The following is a 10310-nucleotide window of genomic DNA, read 5'->3' as shown; positions in this document are numbered from 1 at the left end:
TTTAAAAAGGGGTAGGAAATAAATTTGGTGTCGGAATTTAGCAAAATAAAAAGGAGATGACATAGTTATTCAAAAATTTTAAAAGGAAAAATAAATTTTAAAAAAAAATTAAATTATGATTTTTAAAAGAGTTTGTCGGAAAAAAAAAATATAGATTTTTTTGGTCTAAATGTCGCCGGAGTCTATTGTTTTTACCAAATTGTCGCATATGGTTAGTTTTTTTTACCAAATTGTCGCTACAGATCTTTTTTATTTACCAATCTGGTCAATTGGCCTATCAAGCTTCATAGATTGACAGAGGTTTAGTACTTTTTTTCTTGGCAAAACTACTATTCCAAAGCAAATTATTGTATGCATAATAATGGTTGTAAATATTTAAAACGGTGAAAATTTGTCATTCTAATTAGGACATTTTGTGAAAAACTACCTTATAAAGCACTTTTTTTGTGAGAAACTACCTAATAAAAAAAATGTTGTAAGAAACTACCTTATAAAAGAGTAAATGTTGTAAGAGACTACCATTGGTCGAAAAGTCACCGTTGACTTTCATTTTCCGGCGTTGACCACATCACGTGCTGATCACGCGACTTTTAACTCACCCTTTCCCTCCTTTTTTCTTAATTGGCACGTCACGTGATCAAAGCCGAAAAAAAAAAGTCAACGATGACTTTTTGACCATAGGTAGTCTCTTACAACATTTACCCATTTATAAGGTAGTTTCTTACAACATTTTTTTTATTAGATAGTTTCTCGCAAAAAAAATGTTTTATAAGGTAGTTTTTCACAAAATGTCCTTCTAATTAAAAGTTTCATAAATTACGAGTTGTTGATTCTTTATACCCATAATTAGTCCAAACTTGCTCAACCGTTGTGGACATTAACATAATTTTGGTAAACACAATATGGAACATATATAATATGTGTCTAATCAAAGTGGGGGACTTGAAAAATTCTGGAACTAAACATAATCTTGGTAATTTTTTTTTTTTTTGGGCAAATACAAGTTTGTAAACGAAAATGACTACGTTGTTTTTCATTTACTACTTAATTCCCTACATACAAGTATAAAATAAAAGGCCTACTAATCTACTATTCAAAGAATAATTACTTAATTTTTCTGCAATTCGATCAAGATCAAGCAGGAAGGAGATAGAAACTTAGAATTACTTAATTCCCTTTAATTTTAGAATTCTTTGATTTAAATTAAATTTGCTGGGGTATTTTTATACTGGAAACCCTAAATCTGACGCAAATAGCTAATCTTGAATTTTGAAGCCTGTTGTCGCTTTCTTTCTTCAACCATCATTCCTTTCATTTTCAGACTTTTATTCCTTTCATTCTCATCAATCAGTCACACGAACCTTCAATCCTTCCATTCTCATCAATGGCGACGACGACGTCCATTATAGCAGAAATCAGAGCACCGCCATTGGAGAAATTACATTGTACGATTGATGTGGTTTTGACTACGGTTGATAACTCTCAAGAAACAACTTCGAATGTGTGTCTGAAAACGACAACGAATTGCACAGTTTCCATAAGACCTTCAACTTCTGCTGCAAACCAAGATGAAGATGGCAAATCCTGCGTCTTTTACAAAGAGGAACTAGTTGCTACTTCTAATTCTATCGCTAAAGTTCTGTAATAGTTGGTTCGTGGAGGTGGATGCATGATCCACATGGTGCATCCGCTCCAAAATACAAAAACACGGAATGAACATTCAGATATATACTAATGAATATGGTCATATAAAAGAACATAGTAGTAATTTATAATGTACATGGACATATACATAAAAGAACATAGTGTTCATTATAATGTACATCAGTTTTTTATGCAACAATTTTGTATATTTTTTTTTAAAAGAAATTTTGTATAATGAAATAGATAAATAGTACTATAATTATTATTTTTTACCATACATTAATTACAAATCATTTCAATTTTTTTTTACCAAAATTTCACTTTCTCTCTCCAAATAAAACTTCAAACCCATTTAAATTCCTCAAACCTCAAACAAAATTTCAAGAAATTTGAAATTTTGAGCCCAAAATTGTTCAAGATGACAAATAAAAACGAAAGGTAAGACCAAATTCGACATTTATACTTGTTTATTTGACATTCATACTTGTTTATTTTGAGTTTGAGTGTTTGTTTTTTATAAATTTGATTGAAAATTGTAATATTTGATTTTATTGAAAATTAATTGCGATTTTGATATAATTTTGTTGTTGCAATGAGAAATAAAATGAAATTCTTGAAGAAGATCAACCGATAAATATATTTTGGAAGAAGAAAGCAAGCAAATAGACAAATTTAAAAAAAGTTGTAGATCCAAATAATACAATGTACATTAAAATACAGTAAAATGTTCTTTTTTCATATACTTATATGATGCAGATAATACAATGTACATAAAACATGTAACCAACATTATAACATATATGTTCATTAGAATATAATACAATGTACATTATAATACAGTAAAATGTACATTTTCATATACATACATGATCATTTATACCAAATGTACATTTACTATATGAATAATGTTCTTTAATATTATCATGTTCTTTACTAAAATTACAAATGTTCTTTAGATTTACAAAAAAACATATAAAACTGGATGTTTCTTTATAAAATAGCTAAATGTTCTTTACAAAACGGCTATATGTTCTTTACTGAATAGCTAAATGTTCATTCCACTTTTTTTTAAAGAACATTGGATGCACCAAGCATGGTGCATCTGCCTCCATAGAAAAAATTTCAAAATTTCTGAGGTATATTCTCTTTATGAATTGATTCTTTAATTTTTCTAGTTGTAATTTTTGATTGCTCTGTTTCTTACGCGCAATAAATTTTTGCGATTATTAAAGAGATTTTACTGGAATATATATTTTTATAACGAGTCATTCATGTTTTGTGATGATTTTACAAGATTTGTTAGCCGATCTTTTATAATTAGATTCTTTGATTGTTCTGTAATTTATAATCTAATTCAGACTTTTTATTGTTGTCATCACTTAGAAGACCTATAAAATTTGTCTAAATTATCACATTTTGTTTTCAGGTTCCATCTTCCTCTAGTAAAGATTTGTCCGAAGTCGAGGAGCCAGAGCCAGCGTCAGAGACACCAGACCCGCCTGAGCTCTCTTTATCGGATTTCGAGTATATTGCTCTTGATGAGCACCAACCAGGTAAGGCTACTACCTTCTCTGTAACTAGTCTCCAAATTAGTGAAAATTCTCAACTCAATATAATATATAAACAAAAATAACTATGTAACATATAATATTTACGTAGTTAGACATAATTTGTTATTTTATAATAATTTCACGTAATTTGTTAATGCATAAATAATTATAATATTAGTTTAATATTTCGTATTTTAATAACTAATTTTATTTCAACAATAATACCGATGGATTATACAAGCTTGAATTAGATATATATATAATATTATATAAATATAGGAAAAATTAGATATAATAATCCCAACTTTCATCAATTTTGGTAGAATAATCTCAACTTTGAATTATACTAGATGAAAGCCCGTGCGATGCACGATTTTATCATATACAAATCTCAAGAAAATATATTTTCGTATACATTCTAAGTTTTTTTTAAATCATTTGATTTATTTTATTATTTAATAATTTCAAACAAAAAACACATAATTTATCAATCAAAGTGTTATTGCTTATTACAAAAGTATATATTTTTTTAATGTAATTTATAATGCGACTTTAGTTATTTTTGTTTTGTATTTTATTTGTGGTTGTTAATTATATGACAACTGAATTTTAAAATATGAGTAAATTGTAAATATGATATCTTTCAAAAAAAAAATTGTTAATATGATATATTATCGGTTACATATTAGGTTAAAATCTTTAATGTGAAAAGAAATTTTTTAAAAAAAAAAATTTAAATCCTAAATTATTATTCACTGTTTTTTTTAAAATAAAAATAATAAAAAATAATAAAAACATGTATATTATTCATCTTCTTTTTCGATAGAATCACCAAATTCGTTCACAACCATTTTTTTTCCATCGAATCAAAATGGGATAAAACATGTTAGCAAAAATAAAATTTATAAAATTAATCTTTATAGTCTTTTAAAATAAATCCATATATATATATTTACCAGGAAGTGAAAATTTGTTGTGAAATTAATCTAAAAATTTTAATTGTAAAAAATCACATTTATGCATTGGAATTTTTTCATCGTCCCCAATCATCTGAACAATAGTATTTTGAAAATTAAATCATTGTTTTGTTGTCACTGAAAATGCGTGCGATATTACTTCTTATTTATAACGATTAAAAAGTATCTAGTGATGTAAACTTTTCTTTCAATTAATTTTGGACGAAATTGTACAAAGTTGACTTTAATTGAGGCATGAACCCAATTACCACCACATGCCGACCCAAAAGAGGAACTCTATTACCGCCACCACCGCCTAAACCATGACCACCACCGCCATACCCACCACCACCACCACCACCATGCCCTCCAAAATTCATGCTTTTTCTTGCAAACCCAAATCAAATTTATGCTAAAAAAATCTTAAGAAAATTACAAAATGTTGTCAAACTAAAAATGTTGAAAAATCAATGAACAAGAAACAAGTGGTTAGATGTTAGTGATGAATGTGAGATTATAAATAGAAGTAGTACTCTATCATCCATTCATCCCCAAATTTACATTTTCAATTGCCATGCATTAAATACATATACAAAATATAAATAATAAAAAATAAAAATAAGGAACCAATTCATACCAACAAAAAATATCAATTAAAATCGAGAAAGAGAGAGTGGTTACCTGAGTTTGGAGATTTAGGGCAGCAAACACCGATGAGAGAGAAGTAGAATCAGGACAGCTTCAGAATCAGGACAGCAAACACCGTGAATGAATGTATGAGAATGAGAGGCGCCGTGAGACGGAGAGGCGATGAGACCGTGAGAATGAGAGGCGCCGTGAGAATAAGAGGCGTTGTGAGTGGTACAGTGAGAGTGGTAAAGTGAGAGTGAGAGTGAAAGGGTTTCATGTAAATCTAACCATTGATTTTTTAATCTATGGTTCAAATTGGTGATTTGTGTGTGTTGTGGGAGAAAGAATCTAACCATTGATTTTTTTAATCTATGGTTGAAAGTGGTGATCCGTGTGTGTTGTGGGAGAAAGAATCTAACCATTGATTTTTTAATCTATGGTTGAGAGTGGTGATCCGTGTGTGTTTGTGTGTTGTACATTCATCTACAAAAATATTATTCCCTCAATTCTTTAGTATTTTTTTGCCCCATTTGATCGGGATCAGTGCCCAAGACACGTATTAAAACATCTACTAGTATATCTTTATTTTCATACACGTAAAAATTATAAAAACGTTATATTAATAAAATGTATAAATAGATAAATTTAAAAAGATCATTAATGAGTCTATAACTTTGTACTAATACATACGAATAACGATGATACGAATATTTAACTATGAGATGGTTAGATGCCATGTGTTAATAATGTGTACATATGATCAATTGAACTAATCAATATTACCTTGTTAATTAGTCATTAGTGTTTTCTTTTATTATACAAATCAAAGCACTTTGTAATATCTTCATAATTTCATGAAAATATATAATGATAAACGAGTCATAATTATCAGTGTTGTTGACTAATCAAGTATTGAATTACCAAATTGCAGATTTCCATTTCACAAGAACTCATCAAATCATAATTATGATACTATGCGTAGTATATAAATGATTAAATAAGAAGTATATAATAACCTAATTGTAAAACAATAATACATTAATACACTAACTCTTATAATCTACTTCGTAATAAACTAGTAAGATCAGTATGACTAAACTTGAAACAGAACATAATATGTATATATAAAATCAATGAGAATTTGTTTATAATATGATGCCTAATTAAATATGAAATGATTTGCGACTTGCTGACTTTATATAAAACTTGTGAACGCAAAAGGTTAGCAAGTGCTATCAAATTTCAAACCAAAACCATTTAACTGCCCGAATCCAAACAACTTGATAAACAATTTATTTTTTGAAAAACCGAAAACCGACCCGAACTGTAATTTAGTAAACTTGAAATGGAACCGATATGAATAACGTTAAAGTGGTTAAACCATCGAAGAACCGAACCAGTTATAACTGAACCGAAAAAGAACCGAACCAGTTAAAAACTGAACCGAAAAAGAACCGAACCAGTTATAAACTGAACAAAAAAAGAACCGAACTGTTTCTAACCCGAAACCGTTTCCAACCCGAAACTGTTTGAACCGGGATAAAAACCGTTTACATTGCACCGTTAACAAACCGCAACCCGTCTGCACCGAACCGTTTACTACCCGGACTGTTTACAACCCGAACCGAATTAAAACCGCTTAAGAATAAACCGAAACCGAATCGAACCGATAACTATTTAAACCGAACCAAAACGACCCGTGAGACAATTAAACCGATTCCAAACCGACCCGATTAAGTACCGAACCGATTTCAAACCGAACCGAACGACAGCGCTAACTACAACAGACTGAAATTCAAAGAATTTCAAGTAATGTATTTGCAAATCTAATGTATTTTGCATCAAGGAGAAAAGGTGTACATAAGACCTGTTGCTCATTACTCTAATCAAACAACTTAATTGCAGTAATTGAATTCTTTCTTTTGCCATTTTTTGTTTCTGATCAAGTTGTATTGATACCCTATTATACTTGATAACTTTGTTTGCTCAAGTGCTTAGCTATCACTTCTAATTAAAGAATTTTTTATATTTATACTTTTTTGACGGGAGCTAATTTAAGAATTAGACTCTTGCATTATTTCGTTTTATTGCCTTAATGTCACTATAACTTTCCATATTTCAATTCTTATTTGAATTTGAAGTTGCTTAAACGATTGAGTTCCATGAAAATTTAATGAATGTGCTCACTATATCTGGAATTAATTGTGACAATATACTTTTTCCCTCCAAAATTAGATGTGATGTTCATCGTCACTACAAGGATAACAATTAATGATTACAAGTATGTATAAGAAGATAAGGTTTTTAAAACTTTAACATTGGTTTATACTTTTACCATTGGCCCGAGTTGAAAAGCGTTAGTTTATGTAAGTATATCTATAAAGTACATGTCATGTTATGTGATTGTACTCGTATATGCTATGAGCCTATAATCATGGATAGGTGCCTTATAGCCACGCGCCCACGCCTAAACCCCATTGCCCAATAATGCTTGGTGGCTTGGGAGATAGTTTGTGCATCATACCCATATGTTATTGCACCATGTGGTGCTCAAGTTTTCAAATCTATTTTCACTTACAAAATACTTAAAGAAAGTATTGCACCGAATCGTGTCGTGTTGAGTCTATCATATCTCGCCTCATTTACGCTCTTAATAATCCCCGGGTATGTTCACCTAACACCCAGCCCACTCAGGCCCTTAGGGTCACACCCGGAAATAGCTGTCAGAATGTTCAACGCGTATAAACCAAAAGGTTAATTAATCTTAATTAAATCCGTGTTTTTCTGAGCTATGTTCTTTATTTCCTTCACAATAATTCTCCCTCTTTCCTCTGACTCCTCTTGTCTCTGTTTCTTGTCTCTCTGCAATGGCGAATCTCCCTAAATTTCCCATTTTCTCTCTCCTCCTTCTCCTCCTTCTTCAGCTATCCTTCGAAGCTTCCTCTTCTTTCACTCCCACCGACCATTACCTAATCAACGCCGGCTCCGACGCCCCTTTAACCACCGACTCCGACAATCGCAAGTTTTCCGGCGATGATTCGTCACTTCCTCACTCGGTTCGACTCTCTGCATCTCGAACGATCCCACTCACTGAGTTAGACCATGTTTCCCCTCTTTATAACTCGGTCAGAATCTTCAGGAAACCCTCAAAGTACGCGTTTCAGATCAAAGAGAAAGGTGCCCATTTGGTACGTCTTCATTTTCACCGCTTTGATTCATCGAAATTCGATCTTTCTGATGCTCAATTTCATGTTTTAGCTGATGGGTATTTGTTATTGAATGAATTTAGTGGGTTGACCATGAAATCACTTGAAATTAGGGAGTATATTTTGTGGGTTGATAGTGATAACCTTGAAATTTTGTTCAAACCTTTGAAGAAATCTAAATTTGGTTTTGTCAATGCAATTGAAGTTATTTCTGCGCCTAAAGATTTGATATCGGACATTGCCCAATTTGTTGATTCTAATGGGGTGGTTAAAATTGATGGAATTTCCAGAAATGCTTTTGAAACTATGTTTAGGGTTAATGTTGGTGGTGCTAAAGTGACCCCTTTTAATGATTCTTTGTGGAGAACATGGGTTAATGATGATGGGTTCTTAGAATCAGACCATGGGTCTAAAGAGGTTCATTTTGGTGGTAGAATTAAGTACCAATTGGGAGGAGCTAGCCGCGAGGTTGCCCCTGATATTGTGTATAACAGCGCGAGAGCAATTAGTGCTTCGAATCCCGGTGTTGCTAAGGAGTATTTGACATGGGGGTTTCCCATTGTTGATGGGTACAAGTATCTTGTGAGGACTCATTTTTGTGACATTGCCAGTCCTGTGCTTGGATCATTGTATTTCAATGTGTATGTTAATGGGGATTTGGCTATCGAAAATTTGGATCTAACGACGATTACAAACAGTTTAGCTTCTCCTTACTATGCTGATTTTGTTGTCAATGGAGAAAATGGAGTTGTTTCTGTTAGTATTGGGCATTCGAATTGGAGCTCACCTTCAGGGGTTGATGCATTATTGAATGGAATAGAAGTCTTCAAAATGAGTAATTCACTAAATAGCCTTGATGGAATGGTATCTGCGAATTCAATCATGAGATGTAGGGGAGGAAATAGTAGCTTTTTGGTGCTTCTTGTGGCTGCAGTAGGGCTGTTGGTTGCTGCATCTGTGGTCTTGCGTAAAAGATTAATGGCTGTGCGTGATTCTGTGGCATGGTCTCCATTGCCTGTGGATGTTTCTGAAGTCAGTTTGAAGTCTACCTACTTATGATATTGCAAATTGGAGTCTACTTGGAGCCTTGGAGGTGAATGTATCCATTATGTAGTATGTTGCTACATCCGTAACTTAGCAAGTCCTGGTCTTGTAAAAAGGTCGAGTATGGGACCTCAGAAAATTTTGATTCAGGCACTGCTAGATGTGAACGGACTCGGATGCTTGGACTGATTCTCTTTCAGTTATGTAAGTAAATTGTATTTGTGAAGAACTTCCACTCATAGTTATTTATTTTTTGTTAATAATTCGTATAATGTTAACAAACGTTTTTTTCCCCTGATATTATTGATCTTGTTTTTTGGGTGTAATATATGGTGATTGCTGAAGGCATATGAATGAAATCTAACTGTAATGGATATACTTTTGATATCTTTCTGGTTTAAAAAGTGTGATTTTTTTTTTAATTTTCATTCTATAATATTATGCACCCAGCCACGCAGGCAATTCCTAACTATCATCTCATATTCTTTTCCTCAATCTTTATTGATTCGGTGGAAATGAGTACTAGTGTATCACCCCTAGAAGCTGGAAAAGAGTAATCTTCTCTTCCTTTAGAGTTTTACTGCTCTGTATTTTAACATTCTTCATCCAATATATGATGTTCATCTGTAGATTTTTAACATAGAAATTTAAAGTCATTATTTCAAGCATAAGTTTAAAACAGTTTCTCAATGGTTTGTGAACATCTGCTGGAATACTGAATTAAGCTGGGAGTAAATTTGAGCATCCTTTAGTAACAGTTGGATATGTTATGATTCTGCAAGCATCAGTTTTGGGTTGCTGATAACAATTGGAATTTCAAGTTTCGTGAGGTAGTTTATGTAGTTATGTTCTTTCAAAAGAACTAGGAAAAGCTATTGTGAGCATTATGATTCAAGCTGTGGAAACTTTCAGCCATCTTCAATTCGAATTTGCTGTCTCATCCTTCGAATCATAGCCACATACACATTGGCTACTGGTTAGCTTGGTGCCATGAAAGATTTGTGCATACATATTTGTTCATTTGTCACTTCTTGCATTGGACATACAGGAGAGATCATGTCTCGTATGAGGCAGTTTATAATGGGCGGATTCAGCAATCTGTAGCTATGATAAACACCTAGTTAAATAAACTTCCTGCTGTGAACCGCACTTCTTATACAAAAGCAACTTTTTATGAGTTGATCTCGTATAACAACTAAAGAATGAAGAAAAAGAAACTGTCCTCATTCGATTACAAGTTGGTCTTGAGTTTTTACTCTATTGCAGGAATTTGAAACGGG

At 32.0% G+C, this 10310-nt stretch overlaps 1 protein-coding gene across 1 annotated transcript; it reads left to right on the top strand.

Annotated features, from left to right (window-relative positions):
* Nucleotides 1-7647: 7647 nt before the first annotated feature.
* Nucleotides 7648-9045, top strand: LOC145615715 (putative receptor-like protein kinase At5g24010). The gene has a single exon (XM_081670768.1). The coding sequence runs from the start codon at nt 7648-7650 to the stop codon at nt 9043-9045; it is 1398 nt and encodes a 465-aa protein (XP_081526894.1).
* Nucleotides 9046-10310: the final 1265 nt, after the last annotated feature.

This window comes from Chenopodium album, chromosome 25 (genome assembly GCF_948465745.1).
Source record: "Chenopodium album chromosome 25, dcCheAlbu1.1, whole genome shotgun sequence".
Lineage (NCBI taxonomy): Eukaryota > Viridiplantae > Streptophyta > Magnoliopsida > Caryophyllales > Amaranthaceae > Chenopodium > Chenopodium album.
The sequence above is the reverse complement of the archived record's forward strand: the minus strand, read 5'-3'. Positions and strand labels throughout refer to the sequence as shown.

Excerpts from the sequence above, each read along its gene's own strand:
- LOC145615715 (XM_081670768.1), top strand. The coding sequence starts at position 7,648 with ATGGCGAATCTCCCTAAATTTCCCATTTTCTCTCTCCTCCTTCTCCTC.